Raw genomic sequence first — 19233 nt, 5'->3', positions numbered from 1 at the left:
AAAACTTAAAAGGGCCGAGAAGCCGAACAAAGAAGGTCTTACTACTAGAGTCATGTTGACTGCGTGAGTAGCTCAGCTTGTATATTGGCTTCGAGTCTTCGACATCAATTTTTACGAAAATTAGTCTGCTGCGTGGTTGCACCCTTACCTTACAAACTAATCTTGAGTCATCGAACCTACTGTATTCTGATCGTCGTTGACCACGTATAGCAAATTCATCTCATCTTCTGACTTCCGCGAACCTGAATCACCGCAGTCGGGCCACCCTCCGTCCCTGACTATAACTACTTGACCTACAGACTAGTACCCTTTATTACGCTCAACACATTGCTTGCCTTTCGTAAAAAGCCATGTTGCCAAGCAGTCGCATGGCACACCCCTTCACGCAATTCCCGCAACTTGTCAAATTCGGGCATCTTCCGAATCACTCTATTGCCCAATGGTGAGAAGATCTGTTTAGTAGCCACCAATGTCCATCCAAACAAATCGATGCTGCCATAACCCGATTATAATCCACTAATGGTAATCTGTCAGTGACCGTGAGCTATGGTAGTCGAAAGACAATTGCCAAATAACCCCATAAAACCCAAGATAAAGCATGTAACGCTTAGTGATCAACACGAACGAGAAAATGACAAGGTATACAAATATTTGCGGAAGAACGCGGCGACCCTCAGATATAATGGTAAGACCATAGGCGCGGCCAGCCTCGCAAAGCTTCCGAAGGTCGCCCAACGTAGTCATTGAGGCGATGTCGGCGCATCTTGGAATTCGGAAGCATTCGCTGACGTTTCACTTGCAGTGGCATAAGACCTTTCCGATGAGCTTTCATGGTATTCCTCCCCATCTTGTGAAACACATTAAACCAAATCCAGCGGCATTCCAGGTGGGAACAAAATACCTGTCGGCGCGTGCGCTTCCTTGGCAGTCGTAGATTCAGATTGGGTGACCGTATCATCCGTGTCATGATTATGAGCGGCTATAAAATAATTAATGTTGATTTTTCAAATATGTTTCAGCCAGCGCACCAGGGAGTGATGCGGTGTTCTCTCCTGAAATCGCCGATCTAAGTGAAAGAAAGGCAGAAAATAGAAGGTTGAACTCACCAGATTGCTCAAAAGAGTCAGAAGATTCAGAAGAGGGCGATGATCCGGGGGGAATCATTATCGGGCAAGTCATTTGCCGGTTTCGAGGTTGGCTTGCCCTCTCCTTTCGGGCCCGCGAGCTTAGCAGTAGGCTCAGACCCAGGTTCAACAAGGGGATCGCTTTTGTCTCCTCTAGCTTTCGATGGCGATCTGCTCAGAGAGCTGATTGGAGTCGTTCGACCCTCGGGAACGTGAAGTAGACGAGCCACAAGTTGGGCTTGAGCCGTCTGCTCAGTCGAGATGGTTTTCACCACCTCCGGCCGCAGGTCAGCCCACATCTGCAAAGCCTTAATCGACCCCCACTCGATAATCTTGTTGTTCAGCCACTCCAAAGACACAGGCTTGGTCAGGAAATCGTTGCATCCTGCCGCAAGGGCTGCCACTCTGTCACTCTGGAGGGATGAGGCAGTGAGAGCTACGATAATGACGGCGGAACGGTAGGGCGATGCTGAAGCACGAGACTCGGAGAATGCCCCTTCTGAAAGTGTGTCAGACAGGGGTGTGCCTGGAGTGTAGCCTGAAGAAGCTGTCAAACTCTCTAATCTTCTAATCTCTTTCGTCGCTTGTATGCCGTCCATAACAGGCATTTGAATGTCCATCTGAAATAACGCATCAGCTCGATGAATTTGTCGTACGAGGGAACATCATACCAAAATTAAGTGAAAACCGCCATTCTCCCACTTCTGCACCGCCTCTTCTCCATTCTTGGCCACGTCATACTTAATCTTTTTCCTCCTCATGAAGGTTGACAGAATGGTCTGATTAATTGGATTATCTGTTCCAACCGATTAGTGCGACGCATGATAAGATTCGAAGCCCATACCATCAACGATGAGCACGCTAATCGGAGGTATGATGCTTGTATCAGGTTGTCCCTTGCCTGCTTTCCCCAACGCAGCGGGGGGTTGTCGAAGGTTTTGTGTCATGCGTTTGCCCGCCTTCCCGGTCTTCGCGCGAGCACATTAAGTTGAGAGTCCGGCGCTACTGGAGAACTTGGAGGGGAAGAAGCCTTCCTTATATCGACCGCGCTTGTGTTACGCGATGGGGGAGATAGCGGTGATGAAGGGGCAAGTTCATCTGCCTGGGGGGAGGTTGCTCGTTTCCCCTTTCCTTTGGGTGTAGTAGAGATTGAGGGTGAAACCCTCGGTAGGAGATGCTGCTCGCCGAGCGGGAGGTGCATTGGAGTGCAAAGATGCAAACGAGAGTGGCAATTGACCTTGCTTCTTCTGTTCACCGTCCGATGGGCGGCGGGAGGTCCCCCGTAGCCGTTCGGAACTGGATAGTAGAAACTGCGGCTTATCCCGATCGACTGCAGCACTATTGGGTGATGGTTGAGATAGGTTTCGTGGATTTTGCACGCGGTTGGAAGATAATGCCTGTTGGCTGTCCGTCGGGGCTCGAAATTACAAGTCCGGAGGATGGTGTCTGACCAAGCCTTACAGGGCTATGAGTTTCAGGGAAATACTCCATGTTATCCGCGAGACCGAGGGGTGATGGAGGTGCGTGCGAGTGATGTTCACTTGTACTGTCCCTTGCAGATCGCGTAGATTTCTCGGAGTTGGATCGTGATGAATTCGATGGACGAGAAGAAGGGGATTTGGGGCTTGTCTGAGTTAAATTGAAGAAGGGAGAACTGTGCAAACCAGGGCTCAGTGGTGAGGTAGCAATTGGGGCAAAGAATGGATCGACGATAGGCTTAGTAACAGCAGTGTGCAGCGCAGTGAGGAACCTGCGTGGACCCGCGGGCTTAGGAATAATCATAACTTCGGGTGGACATGCTGGATAGGAGTGAGAAGCGAGATCGAATTGTATGATCTCCTTGACCAATTTGTAATTGGCTAGGCTGGTGAAGTGAACTACTACTACGGGTGTTTGTTGCGGTGGGGCCTGTGATCCGAAGCCTAGAGTACGGGCTACTTGTGGCGATGACTTTGGGCGGTGGTGAGCAGCTAGAGATGGTCGTTTCCGAGAGTGAATGCTGAGAGGTATTGGCTGCTCTGCTCTGTACTTGCGCAACCTCTCCCGAAGAACGGAGACATCGTCATCGATCATTACGAATGACAACGACGGAGCTAAGCGTGGAGTGCCGTTCGCGGATGGGGCTCGAGGCTCTTGCGATCCACGCTCTCGGCATGGAGGGGCAGGAGCTTCATTAGCGCCTGGACTGCCATCGACGTCAGCCTCTGACGATAAGTGACTGACATCCAACCCCCAAGCAGTGAGATAGCTCGTCAGGTGATGTGCAAAGGAGCTTGCGGTGCTTGCATACAAGGTGACCTTCTTTCCGCGCAAAGTTTCAGCGAATTGAGCAAGCTCTTCGAGAGACGGCTCCGTTCCTAACCGAACCCCACTAAGAAGCGCATGAGATTGTTCGGACATTGCAGAATATTTAGCAATAATCGCATCTGGCGAACCGCGCTGAAGTTCAAGCTTGACTTCATACGTCCTTCTTGACGTTTATGTCATCAGGGACCTCGGATGAAAGCGACGCGCCGCATCGAAGAAGTAACCTGCGGAACAGCATTGAATCAAAGGTCGGCTCTCGGCGCTCTGGAACCCCAGAAGGGCTTGTTTTGGTAGGCGTCGTGACATCCGTTGGCACATCCAGCGAATGAAAACGGTGATGGATTTCGAACGTGCAGTGCAAGGTTTCACCCTCATCTATGGGGATGGGCGAAGAGACACCACTGGCTGTCGAATTTGGTCTCTCTGTGGAGGGTGACATATTTAAGCCCAAAAAGCTTGACGAAGCGATACTAAGGCCCAAGTCAATCGAGTCACCATGCCATGCAGTATTGATGATTTGACGGACGACCTGTAGGTTGTGAGACTGGTACTTGAACTGCAACGCGCCCACTCACATGCGTTAGCACGTTAGATATTCCACACTCTACCCCCCTTGACCGCAACGTGCCTCATCCCGACGTCACCATGGAATAAGACCAGATCTACACCAACTTCAGCAGCCCTCCCACTCGATGCATCTCCAACTCCTTGCAGCATCTCCCCAATGTCAAAGTCGGTGACTGCAGTAACAGGTGGTCCAGGCAAAGTCAATCGGCGGGCTTTCAAAGTAGAATTGCTGGAATGAGCAGGGTTGAACGTGTCAGCACATAGATCTGACATATTCGCAGAAATGTAATTGAGGTTCTTCATCGTCGTGAATACGGCAGACATGCAGGCGGTGGGGACCGAGAGGGAGCAAGCTGCAAATTGCTCTTTCGCCGGGTCGAGGATTTGTGTTGGCGAGACTTGTAAAAGCGTCTGGACGACCATCTGAACAGAGTCCGCGAGTTCCAATGAAAGTTCGTGGAACCGAGAGGATTCGACGGTGGCATCTGTGGGAAGGGCTTGGCTAGGCTGTTCAGGCGAAGTAGGCGCGGTCCTGCGGGGATTTTTTTAGATGTTCTAGCTGTGATGGCAAAGGCATGGAGGTTGCACGAGAAAAACGTGGAATAATCGGATTTTCATCGTGGTGGTGAGGCCCAGCGAGTTGCTGAAGCCGAATGCGTTGGCTCACCGAACTTTCAAATTCGTCAGAAAGCTCGGCCGGTGATTGCTTCTCTCCCAACGAGCAGATATCTTTCTCTGAAAAATCAGATTCCCCGTCAGATGAACTGAGGACAACTTGGCGCTCTGCAGCTTGTACAAGAGGTGCAAGTACAGGAGGGGGAGGTTCAGCAGACCACGTTACCGCAAACTTGCTCGGGCCAATGGCTTCTGGCGCTATCAGTCCTTCTTCATTGACAAGAACGGATACCGGTAGACGATGTGCAATAATAGGTTTGGCCCCACTCATTGATGATCACGGCGCCGTAGAGTCAGGAGTTGTGCAACAGCACCCGACTTGTAGTCCAAGTTTCGAACTGGGATGCTTGTGCAGAAGAGACACAGAAATAGGTACTTTACGAGACAAGGGAGTTAATAAGCCAGGGTCAGGCAAGGGTCAGGGAGGAATGCTACAGTGCTACACTAAGCGCAACATTCGTCCTTTTTGAGCATGACCCTTTTTGGGCTTTCTAATTTGTTTTGCGATCTCTCGATACTCAATATTATAAGTGCTTGCCACGCTCTATCCAGTGCACGAGTTCCTCCTCGGCGCTTCTGAGGAAGACGCTTCCCAACATGCGACATAATCACCAAAATATATTGCGAAGCGTAGAGAAGTTATATCACGTATGCATCATCACATCAGTAAGTCAACTCGACATCTCCTTCAGCAACCGAGTCCATGTCGTGGTAGCTGACCTTCTTGCCCCCAGCAGCCCTGGGATCTTCCTTCGCATCGGGTGGCGGAGGTGGTGGTGGACCTGAGCTCGTGGCTCCTCGACGACCTTTCCTACCAATATCCGCCGCAGGCTGACCAAGGTCCATAGTAACTTGTGGCTTAGCGGGAAGTCCGGCATTAGCGGGAATTGTAACCTCCATCGGCTGCTCCAGATTGGGGGCATAGCCGCTAATACGATCACTGAGCCTGCGAGCGGTGGTCGCTTCATCCCTTCGGATAGGTGGAGGAGTTGGAAATAGACCTGGAGGCCCGTATTGATATCCGAAATGATCCCAGTGACCATTGTTTCCATAGGGTGGCGGAGGGAACGCAGCAGGATAAGTAAGATATGGATTCGGCCGGCCAAAGTCGGGAGGCGGGTATACCACCGCGTGTCCTTGAATACCGAACGCTTGGGGGGGAGGCTGGTTGTTCCCGCTGATAGGAGGTGGGTGTGTGAACGGCTGGATTCTATGTGGGTCTAGCGCGAAACTATTGAAATAAGGGACCTGAAAATCCGGCGACCGTGAGATGCCGAAAGAAGACGAGATTAAACATGCTTACCTCGTCGAGCTGTTTCACGAGTTCAGGGTGCTTGTTCGCGACATGCTTCTCGACAAACGAGGTAGCCTTGAAGAGCTTCTGGCAAGTCTTGCACCGGAACCTGCCCTCATCTTCCTGCTTGATGTATTGCTCAACCGCTTTGCTTAGCTCCCTGCAACGAAAATGACATTTCCAATCATCTGAGATCAAAAGAGGCACGCACTCGTCGTAACTTTTGCCACCATATTCACGCGGGTCCAGGTCGTTGCGATTGATCAGCAGTGCAATCTTGCTATCAAACCACTCCAACCAGCGCTCATCTGCTCCACGTAATTAGCCAAACTGACTTTAAAAAATGCCGGGGGCTTACCATTGCGCTTCCAGTCTCTGTTCTCGGTCGGCTTAGGGGGCAAAGGGGCGTCACTTTCTTTCTCATCGTCCCTTTCCTTTTTTTCTTTCTCAGCCTCAGCAGCCTTTACCTCCTCAAGCAGTGACTTGGACAGAGGTTTCCTCACGTGCTGCAAGCACTTACGCTGCAATTCTTCAAGATGATCGGTCACAACAGCGCAGTAGTAGCATGCGTGAAACGCTGCTCGAAGGTAGGCAAGATATAAGTCCAGGGAAATAACAGCCTAAAAAAAGCCAAGAGAGCGAAAGTCAGTAACAATGAAGTAGAGCGTATCAGATCACTCATACTTTCTTCGCCTCCACGACTTTTTCATCAACCGCTCCCTGGTCACGAAGGTCTGCCATAATCTTCTCTATCCTCCGTTCTATAGCCTCAGATCCGGATTCTTTTGGTTCCTCATCGTCCTCATGGTCTGCATGTGCATCACTCATCACAGCATCCACGGGTTTTGCATCTCCGTTCGTTGCCGAGGACTCATGCCCTGCTGGATTAAAATGGCGTAGTGCTGCAGCTTCTTCCTCTAAAATAGAGGCCAAGAGCTTTGCGTTCGCAAGGTCTTTCTCGATGCGGTCTGGCTTACTGGCGACTTCTGGGACATAGCGAATTCTGTTTACAAAGGGCTTAACAGTGTGAGCAACATGAAGCTTGAAGCCTTCGATCTATCACGTCACGTTAACGAATGCCACGCGGTACGGAACAGAGATCTTCACCTTTTTATCAGTCAATTCAGTCATAACAACTGTCATATCAGCATCGTCACAGAACTTGATCCAACCAGCACGATAGTAGTTGCGTTTCTGAAGGGGGTCGCCGAGCGCTAGATACATGTATCCTGGCACCTTACTACATGCCTACAAAGCCCTAATGAGTTCCTATAATCACCATAGAACGACTACACTTACCTCCTCCAGCTTCACACGACCGATATCAGGCGGAATAGTCCGAATCATGACCTGATTGCCTTCCGGAGCGACAGCGATCTCTTCGCCACGATTGTTTGCGCTTGTTGTCATTTACAGTTTTCCCGTTGGCCTCAGCACGGCTGGGCTCCTGTTCACCAGCATCGTCCTCAGCGTCGAGGTTGAACTGCATGTCATCATCGCCACCAGTCTTCGTATCCTCACTAGCCTCGACTGTCTCCTTAACGGGAGAAGTTGTGTCTGTCTCAGGCTCGCTCAAGTCAGGATCAAACTTGCCCGACTCGAGGTCTAGCAGAAACGTGTTTAATCGCCCTCTCCAACCTTCCTTTCGAACACGACGGCGTAGAGCAACGAATTCCGGAGCTGGGTCATACTTCTCTGCAAACCACGGGGACTTCCTATGGTGATCAAACATGGTCTGCAACTACATACATAACAAAAGACGTTCAGCTGCTGCTTCACAAGACTCATGACGGCAAAGGACACAATATGCCACGCAGTACACATAGTACGCTTGAGAGATTGACGGCGACTAACCTGAGTTGCGACAAAATCCTTCTTGTATTTCTCCCAACGAGAACGAATGCCATTGCGAGGCTTTGAACCATCGCCGGCTTCTTGCTCTGCTGCCTTGTCGGCAGCATCCTCATCGGAAGCTTGTTGAGGGAAGGCGTATCTAAACCATTCGGCATATTGTTTCAGAGTTGCTGGGTGGTCGAGCGTACGCGGGTCCGCGGGTGCCCTGCGAGGAGGATACGGGGGCGCAAATTGAGCTCTGGGAGGAGACCTATAGCTGTATGCCCGCGAATGCGCATCTAGATTGAGGTCAGAAAAGAGAAAACGATTTGACGCAGCCGAAACACCATAATCATCGCCATAACGCGGGCGTGGGTCATATCGCTCCCTTTCCCTGTCGAAAGGTGAAATGGACCTGCGACGTTTTCTGGCTATACGAATTGGGCTAGTCAATATGCTGTCATGAAATAAAGTATAAAGAAATTTTCGTACTATCGTCCGGTGGCGGACTGCGGCTTCTGCGACGAGTGTGGTCATATCCGGTTCTATCTCGCTCATACTCGACCCATGCTCTCTCCCTATCCCTCTCATGTGGATCCCAGCCACCTCCACCTCTGTACTGGTCCGGAGGATACCCAGTGTCTGGATATGGTGGTCGAGGATGACCACGAGGAGGGGAGCGAGAACGCGAGCGACGAGGCGGAGGGTAAGCAGGAGCAGGCCAGGAAGACATTATAATATCTTTAGAAGTATTAAAGAACTGAGAGAGAAATCAGAGACGATATTCCACGGCAAGGATGGAGGTTTGAGGAGAGAGCCGAGCATGATGTAGAAGGACAGACAGACCTCTTGGATCGCGAGACTGTGAGTTTTTGAGACCAACCGTGCCAGTTGACCAACTCAAACCTTTGTCGACAATGTCGCGATGTAAGTCGTTGCTTCCGTCAACCGTGTTCTGTTCCTTTCCCCATTCACGCGCCGATTAAAATTTATACCATGCCGTCGGCTGGCCCGTGCACTAATTGAACTCATATTAGACATTAACCTTGCAATGTTGCTACAATCAACTTGGTATGTAGCTTGAAACTAAAATATGCTACCAAGTACACTATTAAGTTGAGTATCATCCGTGTACTTCAATCTTTTTCGAGGCTCCTCTTCTTTACTGACCTCAGCTGGGCGCTTCAGCTCAAGTGGCCCCAAACCCTTTTCCTTTCTTTTTTCATTACGCTTGTCCAACACTCGTGCGAGTTCTACATTCTTGAGGTAATCGCGTTGTTCCGTCTTCGACTGCGCAAGCTCAACGCGCAGCTTAGCAGTATGAATAGCAGCTTCATGTGCTGAGGTTGCAATGAGTTTCCCGCGTGTTCATGCATGAAGTAGAAACACGCACCTATTTGCTCAGTCAACATGTTCCATTTGAATTTGGGGAGGTACTTCATAGTCCACACATCATCTCGCCAACGAGTGCCCTTCTTACCGCCGATCGGCTGCGCGTTTAGCATCTCAGCCACAGATCTTGCGACCTTTTTATCTTTGAACTCCACCCAGCCTTCAGTGAAATGCGGCTTTTTGGTGGACGTAAACTTTCGGCGGAGGTATGCACGTTTGGCGTCTTGACAAAAATCCAATTAGTGTGCAATAGCATTGTGAAGAGCAGACACACCTTCTTGTTGGAGATACACTCTCCCCACTTCACCATGGGCACTCATTAAATGCCGTACTTTGGCAGGACGCATACCAGGAGGTATTCGTGAGATGTAGATTACGCCAGTACGAGCTTGCGCAGCATTGAATTTTGCCAGCGCCTCAGGCGTTAAAGGCTGGACTATCTTCGGACCAGCGAACCCCTCAAGTTCCATTCCCTGGCTTATTCCGTGATCGTCATCCTTGTCAGATGAATGTACCTTTGAGGAGGAAGCGCCATCGTTGCTATTTGATTCTTCGTCTTCACTAAAGGTAAACCGGTGATCTGGTGATGGTTTAGATGTTTTCATCTTCACCGAAGAAAATAACGTATAATGGGATTCGGGAAGCTCAACAAATACCCAGGAATTGGGCAGTCGACTGTCTATATGGGACTCCGCGGAGCCGTGTCAGTGTCTTTCGGCAGTTTCCGGCCAGCCCAAAGTCTGTGACACTGCCCGTCCGGCATCGATCCACTTCAAGTTATCCTGCCGTCGTGCCCGCCTCTCCACAACCAGCGAGTACCAGCAACAGCTAGCCACACAAGGTGTGGGTCTGTTCCCTCTATCTAGTACTCCGATATTTCCACTACCAACAACTGAGTCGTGCCCAACGGATGTTGGCGCGCCTTACCAACACATTACGAGCTTGCACTCTGAGATGAGTCGCTTCTCGACCTTACTCGCTTCATGCGTCGTACATACTTACTCAAGTGCAAAACGCACAGCATGTCAGACTTCGGTCGCGTAGTTTGCAACTTTGCAACAAACTTTCAACATGGTGCTCTGCTGGTAATTTATCTCTACTCTGAGCTTCGCTCATTCCCGGTCCAATTGGTTTCAGTTCTCTCATTCGCCAATCCCCTCCCAAGTCCACCGTTGGAATTTTGCCCTACACAAGTACCAGTACAACATGGTCGCTAATCAACACGTGATTGGACAAGACCTTCTTGAAGACAGTAAGCAACAAGTGCGCCCATATGTGGTTTAACATCTCAATCTTGCCATTAGGTTTTTGCCGGTGTTGTGTCGTCCTTCGGTGGCCTCTTTGATATCACTATTAGTGGTGGCCCTGCAGGTTTGACAGCGTCGAACCCCGGAATTGTCAGGGTCCTCAGCAGTCTCGTATTCCCCGTCAGACTCGTTATGTACTAGTAGGTCCTGGCAGCATCAGTACCGTTGGACCATGGCTGCCTTAGTATTGTACTCCAGGGTCTTGATCTGCTCACGAACAATCTTATGGTAGGCAGTTTAGCGTTTGTGTAGACCACTTCCCACCCCTTACAACTTATAGATATTTTCCATCACGTTTGGCAACTTAGTGTCACGGAGCCCGAATTCGAAGTAGAGCAAGGAGCTCTTGATGCAGCAGTCGAGGTTTGTCACTGTACCTTACTACTTTCTGCCTGTTCAAAATTTCAGACCGTCGTAAGTACGAGTGCCAACGTCAAACGCCCAGGCAGTCCCTTCATTTCGCACAAGTCCCGTACTACTAAATACTAGATGTTCTATATACGCGCGAATGATTATATGCCGGTTGCAACTTAGTCTATTAATATTAGCTAAAGCTTGCTCAGAGCGGAAGATCATGTGATTTGTGAGACACATGCGAAATATCACAACCGCAGAAATTGAGGCGATAACGAATAATAAAACATAACAAAATAGGTTCATCTTCTGGATATACAACGCTATATCAGATCGTGCATGTTGTGCATGCGCGATAGGCTGATTAAACCGTCGTCTCGGTACGAAAAATGACGAAAGAATCACGTGAACATTGTGGTCTCAAATCCTGAAACGTTCTCGCTATGAGCTCATTAGCTGAGATCAACACAGCCCTTGCTGCACTACAGGCTGGCCAAGCCACTGCAAATCAGAGGCTTGACACTATTCAACAGGACATTCAGGCTTTACGGGACGAACAGGAACAATCGCAACAGGTGTTCGAAGGGCTACATGATGAGGTGCAGAATGTCAGCAGGACAGTTGAGAAAATGTAAGTACATGTGCCTGCCAGCATTACTTTTGCTAATCTCTTATAGGGACAAGATATCTGTATTGAGAATGCACAACTTAACGCTTTCAGTGGGGGCACCACTTACCTGGCCGCAAGACCTCAAAGTCAAGCTTCCTGTTGGCTTCCCAGCGACTCCTGCTGACTTACAGCAAATGACGAGTAAGTTTATTCTGATTGTTAAGGTGCTCGTCTCACTCTTCGTGCCCGTAGTTCCGATGTGTGATGGCATTTCTACAGCACTCGGCCTGCCTCCTTTCCCTCCTCATGCCTCGGTTGAGCAACGCTGTGAACGGATAATCATCCATCTTGGCTACTTGCAGCTCATCCCTAATATCAATATTGAACCATAAGTCAGATGTTATTGGCGTATGTCGTGTTCTTGCACCCATGTGCAATGTCTTCTTCAAGTCGATCTTCTTGCCGTGTGAACTGTACCTCCCCCTGCACGTCCCATCACCTACTGTACAGTTCCTTTATTGTATCACCATCATCGCAAGTCACTTATTAGTCATAATAACTTTACAACACTTTTTTTTGCACGTCTCTTGCAGTCACACCTCCTGAGAGTGTTGTTCACACTCCCACTGAACCAGTCTCTCCCTTCTGAGTACTTAATGCCATAGCATTGTTCACACTCCCGCTGAGCTAGTCCCTCCGTTCTAGTCCATCAGGTTATGAGCCCTTGGGCTCCAGCCAGGCCCAGACGAACAGACCACATATGTAATTAGATCTAATCTAATAGAACTCACGAATAACATGCTCATTTTCATTCAAACTCGCCAGAAGTTCGAACACATCAAGGACGGGGCGGTGCTTACGCATCTTGCATCTCTCTTGAAACCCGCGACCTCCGAGTCATTACTGGAATTAACAAGGTCCTCGTAGATACCATCATAAAGCCTATCCCTTAAACGACCTTCCAAAACTATACCCAGAGTAAGCATAACATGCCCCCCAGCTCTTTGATGCATCGCGTAGACCGTGCATATACTCTCCACTTTATGTGGCGCTCACGCACGACCGTCCATTTCATAGATATCCAATCAGCGGCGATCACAGAATCAGTAATCCGCATTGACTTATTCCACAAAACTGTTCCGTAGTCCGAGTCATACGTGCAGGCCTTCAGTTCAGTCAGACGAACGGGATCGCCCTAGTAGTAGCTTCATCCGAGTCCATTGCTGTAGTCCTGCCGACTCAATATCAGTGCACTTATTCGTCTTCTGGAATTGAAGCCATACATATCATTAACTACCGAACCGGACGCACCCGCTACCGTGTACTGACTTGAAGCCCGCCGGCATCTACCCAAGCAAGATCATATGACTTTGGAAGGAGGCCGGAATATTCTCTGGCGCGCATCTTTTCTGCCTCAACTTCTATGCTTTCGTCTCCAGCGGTATCGTTCTTCGTCTTCCTGGGTATGAAACGGAGGAAATACTCCGCGTGTATACAGTGTCATAGAAGACTCGCGACTCTTTTTAAATTCAAGGGACGGAGTCAAACACCATAAATGCGATCAACGTACCTTGCATGACTCTCCGGCTGCACGGTGATCGCTTTCAGAGGAGCAACGACCATCTCGGCTGAGTTTCAGCGCATAGTCAAGCCAGTACCATTCCTCGAATTCTTCATCTAGCCACGGTGGCTGGGCATCTTGCAGTGAATCAAAGGTGATATCAGCTATAAGACCGTCGAAACACTCATTGAAACAGTGAATCAGGAATTGGCCGCGATATAAGAATTATAGTACAGCTCACCTGAGGGCGCTCTGGCATTTTCCCTTCATTGATAGAGCATCTATGCTCAGGTGCTAGGGGAGGTGTAGGACTCTTGCGAGATATATGCAAAGGAAGCGAGAGGCCGGACTGGGTATTGGCGATCTCTAGTGACGTGGAATGCAGGATACCAATGGAACAATCTGGAGTGAGCGGAGGGGTATTGCTTGATGCCGCAGATGGTAACGACACGATAGGTGGTTCAGAACAAGAATGAGTAGGGGGCGTAGTATTGCTGGGGGAGACACAAGACACTCCAGTCTGTTTGCTGCAATCCTTAGTGACAAAGTTGGTCGGAAAGTAATCCATTTGGAACATGATTTTCATCCCGGTCAGGTCTTCGTCGTTCGCGCGCATGATGGAGCGGTTGTTTGAGTAGCCTGGTACACCATGCTGGTGACTTGAAATTTGATTTTGAAAAATGCCAAGGGCGGGTCGCATAAAGCTGTTCTTCATATTAGTTAACCAAGAGTCAGAGCGAGACGTATCTCGGGTATGGTGTCGTTGAGGATATAGACCCGCTTCCAGATTGCGCAGGGTATCGTCGTCAACATCGTGGTCCATAACCACTCGTACAGTTGCAACTGAATATTGCTCGGTCAAGTTGCGTTCAATTAATTACGAGAATATTCCATTGCATTGACGGGGCCTGACGGTGGCGCTACACCAAGTTGAAATCCTAATGGGATCCGCCGAACACGATTTGGGTGAGGTTGCAATCAGAAGAGTAACTTTTGACAGTTCCAGTTAGCTCGTTTGAACATGTTTAGCATTCGACATGCAGTCTTCAGGTGGAAGCTACGACTGCGCACCACTTCGCCACAGAACACGCTCCAAATGAGCCCTGTAGCAACAGAATAAATTACACACAGTCAATACGCAATGTAAGCGAATATTTTTACACCACTGGGAACTGCTACAAAATGTGCGATGAGCGGTAAGAAGTTCAAGACAGGATGAAACCCCACGTAGAAGGTACTATTCCTTCTCGTTCAAGAAAGCGTCTAGTTCATCATCAAGGTCTTGCTGCGTTTTTTGTGGCCGCGGAATTCTTCTCCCTCGACCCCTCGCTCTGTGCCAGTCTTCTTCAGTGTCAACTAGCGAGTCAGCTAGTCGGTCCGCAAGCTGACCCCTCGCGCGGCGCGGCAACGGCGCAGAAATGCGATTTTTTAGGTCTGAAGAATTGGACGCAGAAGATGTGCGCTCCACGGTTTTGCGTGACCCACCCACATAGTCGGAACGCATTTTGGAAGGTCTATTGGCTCCAAGAAACGCATCAAGATCATCATCCAACTGGTTTCCCACAGTTGGATCATCTCTCCTTCTTCTCTTCTGCGATGCTTCCCCTCCCTTATCCTCTTTCCCGGCGGTTTCTCCATACTTCTTATAGAACTCGCTTTCCTTCTTTGCACCCTTCTTCTTCACGTCATCGACTTTAGCCCAGCGCATGCGTATGACACCTTTCAGCCCTTGACCTTTACCCAGGCTCCTGGTTATTCGCTCTTCTGGCGGCCATATGGTAATTGGAATGGGTTTTGCCGTGATGAAGCCATCTGCATCCAGATCCTCTGTAGCAGACTTTTGGAGGTACCGATGTGCAGTACGCGCAAAGGCAGTTGATTCATAAACGAGGATGCAGCTATTGTCGTCAAGCCATTCAAGGCCCATGGGATGCGTGTCGAAATGGGTGGCATATGCAAAGATGCGGGCGGTGGGCAGGTGGGAAATTGGGGTGCCAGTGAGTAGCAGAGCATTTGCTCTTAGAGTCAGGGTGGTTTCTTATTGGTAGCAGAGAGTAAGTTACATGCCAAACACGGAAGCTAAACCCGTCTTCACCTTCTTCCATATCTACGTCGTCATCGTCGTCGTCCCCCTCTGTGCGCTTGCGCTTCAGGGTCAAGCGGGGACAGGCTCCGGTGTCAGGGTCGTTTTCTGAAAGCTGAAATTGACATACTATTAGCGCACCTTGGCAAATCTTGCCTGGGCAGTGTCAGAGAGAAGGTACACTTTGGTGTTCCCTATGCGGTTGAGTAATGTAGTTCGCTCTGGATCATTGGATGGATGAGTGGGAACTTGTGATTCGTATGGAACGGTTTCATCGTATGACAACGTAGTAAGGTCTGGCGCGGAAACCCCGTCAGGAAAATTGTCCATGGTGTTTGAAACGAAACTGCTCTAAGCCGAACTGATGCTACACGAGGTATACACCGCACCTGTTACCAAATTGGGTAATTTTTAAGCCGAGTGCCATTGACAACAGTGTCACATGTCAAGCTTTCAAGACCTATGTAGCTTACTTACTACGTATTACCGCGACAGCTTCAAGCAATCCTATTTTACTTGCAACAACGATGGCAGTTACTTCAGAGGAGCAACAAGTCTTCAACAAAAACAAGAAGTATCGCAAGGAGAAATGCAAGTTTTCTTTATTGCTGTTTGCAAAAGTATTGGCACCGCCGGTATTTCCAAAAAAAAAGGTGCACGCCACACCAAAAAATACAGCAATAACTTTTGATTTGTTTCTCGACAATAAGAAGAGATATCGCTAAGCTGTAAGAGACAAAGTTGGTCAGAGAACCAAGGCCAAGGTGCGTGCAACAAAAACGGGATGATTTGACGAAGTTCGAACCAAGTCGCCAGTTGACCCCCCCCCCCCCCCAACCCTTTTGTGAATTGTTGTGAGCGAAGGGCAGCATGTGTGAGCTACCAGCGAGTTTCTAAGTACTCAGTGAAGCATGCAGGAGGTGCTAATAATTTGTATCAAGCTATTTCAATACTTTTAGAATGTGTCATAGTCTTAGTACTTGCTTAGCTTATCAAGCAACATCATCTTCAAGTTCCCAACACCGAAAACACTCTTCGAACACGCCAGCATGCGAAAGTTTTCTGAACATCTTTGCGAGGCTATTGTCCGAATGTTTCCACTGCTCGAGATCTCGGAGATCACAGCATACACCGGCGCCAGCAAGCGCACAATCCAGCGAGTTATCCGTTGTTACAAGAAACTGGTCAAGCTTCGCGGCTTTGATTCATGGAAGTAATTACCTTTCCTTTTCCGAGTCCTGCTTTGCCTTTGGCAACTTCATCCGCCTTCGAATTTTCAGATCTATCCACAATAATCACCATGAATGGCTTCTTCAGACGGCGAACCCTCTGCTCGTCGCATAGAATAGTTCCTGCGCCCTGGATGAGCACTAAGAGGTGCTTCGCCATGCTGAGTGCACGAGGTGGGTCAGCCTTCGCATCTGTTGAGAACTTGTATGCAATATTCAGTGACTCCAACGGGGTAAGCATTGCATTGGCGAGCTGAAGGCAGAAATACCCCCATGAGGTGTTGGAGCTAATGACCATAGTGTCGACGACACCCTCGATTGGAACCAGAAGACTAATGTCGAAACTGTCGTCCCCATCCTCAACATTTCCCTCGGTCTCCAATACTGATATTGACACATACTGTCAGTGGAATTCAAGGCAATCATGGTGGCGGGTTGCACCTACCAGCATCGTCGTCATCTTCTACCTCACTATCTTCATCCTCAGGCTCCAGTTGCTGCTCAATCTCAGGCTCGCCGAGTGCCAAGTCATCAAGGTTCGTGAATAAGTTCTCGTTCTCCCCATTAACTGTTCCACTGTCTGCCATCCCTGCAAGTATAGCCGCAGCTTCGTTCTTGGCAGTTTCGAGCTCAATGGCATGCCTGTCCGAGTCAGATGACACTGGACTTTTGGGAGGAAGCACATGGATCCGTTTTGGGACTGCCCGTGGAGTTGGTTTTGGCTTTGCTGCAGGTGCTGGTGAGTCTTCGGACACCACGCCTGCTGTAGATTTTATCTGTTGTTGGGTAGTCCTCGCTGATTTGTTGACAGGTGGACGAAGGTCACGTCGTCGTCGTGTGTGACGAGGGGAGTTCAAGTTGTGGGTACAGTGGTAGTACTGTAGTAGTTGAAACTTCAAAACCTAATTCTTACAAAGCTCCCCGGCTTGATTGACTATGACACATTCTAAAAGTATTGAAATAGCTTGATACAAATTATTAGCACCTCCTGCATGCTTCACTGAGTACTTAGAAACTCGCTGGTAGCTCACACATGCTGCCCTTCGCTCACAACAATTCACAAAAGGGTTGGGGGGGGTCAACTGACAACTTGGTTCGAACTTCGTCAAATCATCCCGTTTTTGTTGCACGCACCTTGGCCTTGGTTCCCTGACCAACTTTGTCTCTTACAGCTTAGCGATATCTCTTCTTATTGTCGAGAAACAAATCAAAAGTTATTGCTGTATTTTTTGGTGTGGCGTGCACTTTTTTTTTGGAAATACCGGCGGTGCCAATACTTTTGCAAACAGCAATAAGTCTTCCTTAACAATCTGTGAACTTGAGCTAAATGAAGATTGACTGTACAGCAGTGAGTCGATTTTGTGCACATTACTACCTTTACCTCCCTGCTACTGTGTGAGCCGCACCCTCTACTGACGTTTCTTCACTGTCCAACAGCACCAAAGAGCCTTTGACGACCGTGCCTTCGACCCAAGACTGCACGGACAAGTGCTCATGCACTGGAAGTTCGAAGGCATGAAGATAAGGACCAACAGAAGAGCCTAATGTGACCTCTACACGTAGGCTACTGTCGCACTCTCTACCGACCTTCCTTCACTTTCCAGAAGCAGTACAAATCAGTCGTCTTCGACAATTATTACCCTCCAGTGTCCATCTGTCGCCCCGCGCTACCTCCAAGTTGTCCAATGGACTTTGAGTCAAGACTCAACATCCTTTTCAATTCTTCCAGACTCGGTTGGCTGCATGCGACTGACTGAACACATCCATTCTACCAGATATCACTGACCTGTCCATCCATTGTGAAGGAGAGCCATGCACGGGCGAAATCATCAGATTTGGATGAGTAGCCATGGTGGGTCTCTCAATATCTTGCATCTGCTACTCTCATTATACTTGCTGATGTCCATGCCCCACGGTGACGATGTGGCATCATGCTGCCCCACACCTGCCCACAGCATCCTCCGATGTCTTCCTGCTGCTTTATCGCTTCGACGGCGCATCCCATACCCAGCAGCGCCTTCGATCCGCACCTAGCATCCCTAATCCACTAAACCACACCCAACTGTACCTTCCAGCGTCTTTTTCTTCACCCAACCGCACCTCCAGCACTGTCCATATGTGCCACTCGAATGTCTGACAACAACAGTGTCTGCGAACCTGGCGCATATTATGCAACTACCACCAGCGTCCACGCACAGTATCGCCCATTCCAACTATCACTCAACCTCAGCAACTCCCAGAGCCGACCATACAACCTAGGAGGCTTGTGAAGATGGAGGTCAGGACTGCAGGCCGAAGGGGAGGAGGAGCTAGGACCCGTGTTTACCAGTCACGTTGCTGGCATCGAGGAGCGTCCAATGCCCCCTCTGGTCCACTCTTGCTATGAGGACTGGTTGAATGAACTGTATAGTGCATAACGCAGTTGCACATTTTTTCATTCCGGTTCTTCTTTTCGTTCTAGTCATTTTGTACATGCTTACTACTAGATTACTGCAATAAAATAGGGCTGTTCATGATTATTTGGAGGTGGATTACCCGCATTTGATGAGACGGGCGGGGATGCCATCAGCGAGGCGCGGGATTCGAAAGGCTAGAATTCTCTACGTGCCTGCCACTTCGTAGATTACCATCCGTAGACTACCATCTGCAATGAAGAATCTTCCAATGGTACTTGATAGAACCACCCTTTAGTTGCCGAGGATAGAGATTTGAGATCGAACCGAGCATGATGATATACATTGCACAACAGCTAGCCTACTGGGAACTTCTGGGAAACACTAGCAGTGTCATACTGAGCTGATACAGTCGGGAACAGTATTTTTCAGGAGGGTTTCGTTTCACCAGTGGTGGAGCAGCGAGCACATGAATGTTTGTTACAGTCCGAACGTTTCTACTGA

At 49.2% G+C, this 19233-nt stretch overlaps 7 protein-coding genes across 7 annotated transcripts; 1 reads left to right on the top strand and 6 right to left on the bottom strand.

Annotated features, from left to right (window-relative positions):
* Positions 1–673: 673 nt before the first annotated feature.
* Positions 674–4944, bottom strand: DFJ58DRAFT_715745 (uncharacterized protein; the record flags this gene model as incomplete). Its single annotated transcript, XM_041384156.1, has 11 exons — positions 674–979; positions 1256–1744; positions 1796–1920; positions 1969–2020; positions 2107–2255; positions 2287–2454; positions 2504–3495; positions 3523–3575; positions 3601–3901; positions 4033–4495; positions 4587–4944. 11 exons carry the CDS (start codon positions 4942–4944, stop codon positions 674–676), a joined length of 3456 nt encoding a protein of 1151 aa, XP_041245275.1.
* A 272-nt stretch (positions 4945–5216) lies between these two features.
* DFJ58DRAFT_781032 (uncharacterized protein) lies at positions 5217–8723 on the bottom strand. The gene is made up of 12 exons (XM_041389766.1): positions 8647–8723; positions 8293–8560; positions 8148–8231; positions 7822–8099; positions 7382–7708; positions 7267–7344; positions 7075–7215; positions 6652–7023; positions 6326–6587; positions 6179–6275; positions 5977–6127; positions 5217–5921 (listed from the first exon to the last, which is right to left on the bottom strand). Exons 2-12 carry the CDS (start codon positions 8531–8533, stop codon positions 5337–5339), a joined length of 2616 nt encoding a protein of 871 aa, XP_041245274.1. The 5' UTR covers positions 8534–8560; positions 8647–8723; the 3' UTR covers positions 5217–5336.
* Positions 8724–8822: 99 nt separating this feature from the next.
* On the bottom strand, positions 8823–9888 carry DFJ58DRAFT_781027 (uncharacterized protein). The gene is made up of 3 exons (XM_041389765.1): positions 9467–9888; positions 9194–9415; positions 8823–9140 (listed from the first exon to the last, which is right to left on the bottom strand). The coding sequence occupies exons 1-3, from the start codon at positions 9795–9797 to the stop codon at positions 8887–8889; spliced, it is 807 nt and encodes a 268-aa protein (XP_041245273.1). The 5' UTR covers positions 9798–9888; the 3' UTR covers positions 8823–8886.
* A 1394-nt stretch (positions 9889–11282) lies between these two features.
* On the top strand, positions 11283–12265 carry DFJ58DRAFT_913202 (uncharacterized protein). Its single transcript, XM_041395312.1, has 3 exons — positions 11283–11484; positions 11531–11664; positions 11716–12265. The coding sequence occupies exons 1-3, from the start codon at positions 11297–11299 to the stop codon at positions 11853–11855; spliced, it is 462 nt and encodes a 153-aa protein (XP_041245272.1). The 5' UTR covers positions 11283–11296; the 3' UTR covers positions 11856–12265.
* Positions 12266–12355: 90 nt separating this feature from the next.
* Positions 12356–14040, bottom strand: DFJ58DRAFT_744737 (uncharacterized protein). Its single transcript, XM_041387341.1, has 4 exons — positions 13266–14040; positions 13034–13207; positions 12747–12918; positions 12356–12694 (listed from the first exon to the last, which is right to left on the bottom strand). The coding sequence occupies exons 1-3, from the start codon at positions 13845–13847 to the stop codon at positions 12778–12780; spliced, it is 897 nt and encodes a 298-aa protein (XP_041245271.1). The 5' UTR covers positions 13848–14040; the 3' UTR covers positions 12356–12694; positions 12747–12777.
* DFJ58DRAFT_781017 (uncharacterized protein) lies at positions 14041–15485 on the bottom strand. The gene is made up of 4 exons (XM_041389764.1): positions 15249–15485; positions 15120–15171; positions 14252–15061; positions 14041–14196 (listed from the first exon to the last, which is right to left on the bottom strand). Exons 1-3 carry the CDS (start codon positions 15435–15437, stop codon positions 14262–14264), a joined length of 1041 nt encoding a protein of 346 aa, XP_041245270.1. The 5' UTR covers positions 15438–15485; the 3' UTR covers positions 14041–14196; positions 14252–14261.
* Positions 15486–15823: 338 nt separating this feature from the next.
* Positions 15824–17315, bottom strand: DFJ58DRAFT_781009 (uncharacterized protein). The gene is made up of 3 exons (XM_041389763.1): positions 16782–17315; positions 16080–16720; positions 15824–15871 (listed from the first exon to the last, which is right to left on the bottom strand). Exons 1-2 carry the CDS (start codon positions 16921–16923, stop codon positions 16293–16295), a joined length of 570 nt encoding a protein of 189 aa, XP_041245269.1. The 5' UTR covers positions 16924–17315; the 3' UTR covers positions 15824–15871; positions 16080–16292.
* Positions 17316–19233: the final 1918 nt, after the last annotated feature.

The sequence above is a fragment of the Suillus subalutaceus genome (assembly GCF_016647625.1).
Source record: "Suillus subalutaceus strain FC151 chromosome Unknown DFJ58scaffold_36, whole genome shotgun sequence".
NCBI classification, from domain to species: Eukaryota; Fungi; Basidiomycota; class Agaricomycetes; order Boletales; family Suillaceae; genus Suillus; species Suillus subalutaceus.
Note: the sequence above shows the minus strand (reverse complement) of the source record. Positions and strands in the feature narration are given on the sequence as shown.

Excerpts from the sequence above, each read along its gene's own strand:
- DFJ58DRAFT_744737 (XM_041387341.1), bottom strand. The coding sequence starts at position 13,847 with ATGGACCACGATGTTGACGACGATACCCTGCGCAATCTGGAAGCGGGT. Across the intron at positions 13,208-13,265 it reads AAATGCCAGAGCGCCCTCAG|TGTTTCGACGGTCTTATAGC; the intron begins GTGAGCTGTACT and ends TGTTTCAATGAG. Across the intron at positions 12,919-13,033 it reads CAGCCGGAGAGTCATGCAAG|ACGAAGAACGATACCGCTGG; the intron begins GTACGTTGATCG and ends ATACCCAGGAAG.
- DFJ58DRAFT_781009 (XM_041389763.1), bottom strand. The coding sequence starts at position 16,923 with ATGGCAGACAGTGGAACAGTTAATGGGGAGAACGAGAACTTATTCACG. Across the intron at positions 16,721-16,781 it reads AGAAGATGACGACGATGCTG|TATTGGAGACCGAGGGAAAT; the intron begins GTAGGTGCAACC and ends TGTCAATATCAG.
- DFJ58DRAFT_781032 (XM_041389766.1), bottom strand. The coding sequence starts at position 8,533 with ATGTCTTCCTGGCCTGCTCCTGCTTACCCTCCGCCTCGTCGCTCGCGT. Across the intron at positions 8,100-8,147 it reads GCGTTATGGCGATGATTATG|ATGCGCATTCGCGGGCATAC; the intron begins GTGTTTCGGCTG and ends ACCTCAATCTAG. Across the intron at positions 6,276-6,325 it reads CAGAGACTGGAAGCGCAATG|ATGAGCGCTGGTTGGAGTGG; the intron begins GTAAGCCCCCGG and ends TACGTGGAGCAG.
- DFJ58DRAFT_781017 (XM_041389764.1), bottom strand. The coding sequence starts at position 15,437 with ATGGACAATTTTCCTGACGGGGTTTCCGCGCCAGACCTTACTACGTTG. Across the intron at positions 15,172-15,248 it reads CCCAGGCAAGATTTGCCAAG|CGCAAGCGCACAGAGGGGGA; the intron begins GTGCGCTAATAG and ends TTGACCCTGAAG. Across the intron at positions 15,062-15,119 it reads CGACGTAGATATGGAAGAAG|AAACCACCCTGACTCTAAGA; the intron begins GTGAAGACGGGT and ends GCTACCAATAAG.
- DFJ58DRAFT_913202 (XM_041395312.1), top strand. The coding sequence starts at position 11,297 with ATGAGCTCATTAGCTGAGATCAACACAGCCCTTGCTGCACTACAGGCT. Across the intron at positions 11,485-11,530 it reads AGCAGGACAGTTGAGAAAAT|GGACAAGATATCTGTATTGA; the intron begins GTAAGTACATGT and ends AATCTCTTATAG. Across the intron at positions 11,665-11,715 it reads TGACTTACAGCAAATGACGA|TTCCGATGTGTGATGGCATT; the intron begins GTAAGTTTATTC and ends TCGTGCCCGTAG.
- DFJ58DRAFT_781027 (XM_041389765.1), bottom strand. The coding sequence starts at position 9,797 with ATGAAAACATCTAAACCATCACCAGATCACCGGTTTACCTTTAGTGAA. Across the intron at positions 9,416-9,466 it reads AGTGTATCTCCAACAAGAAG|ACGCCAAACGTGCATACCTC; the intron begins GTGTGTCTGCTC and ends ATTTTTGTCAAG. Across the intron at positions 9,141-9,193 it reads CATGTTGACTGAGCAAATAG|CACATGAAGCTGCTATTCAT; the intron begins GTGCGTGTTTCT and ends TTGCAACCTCAG.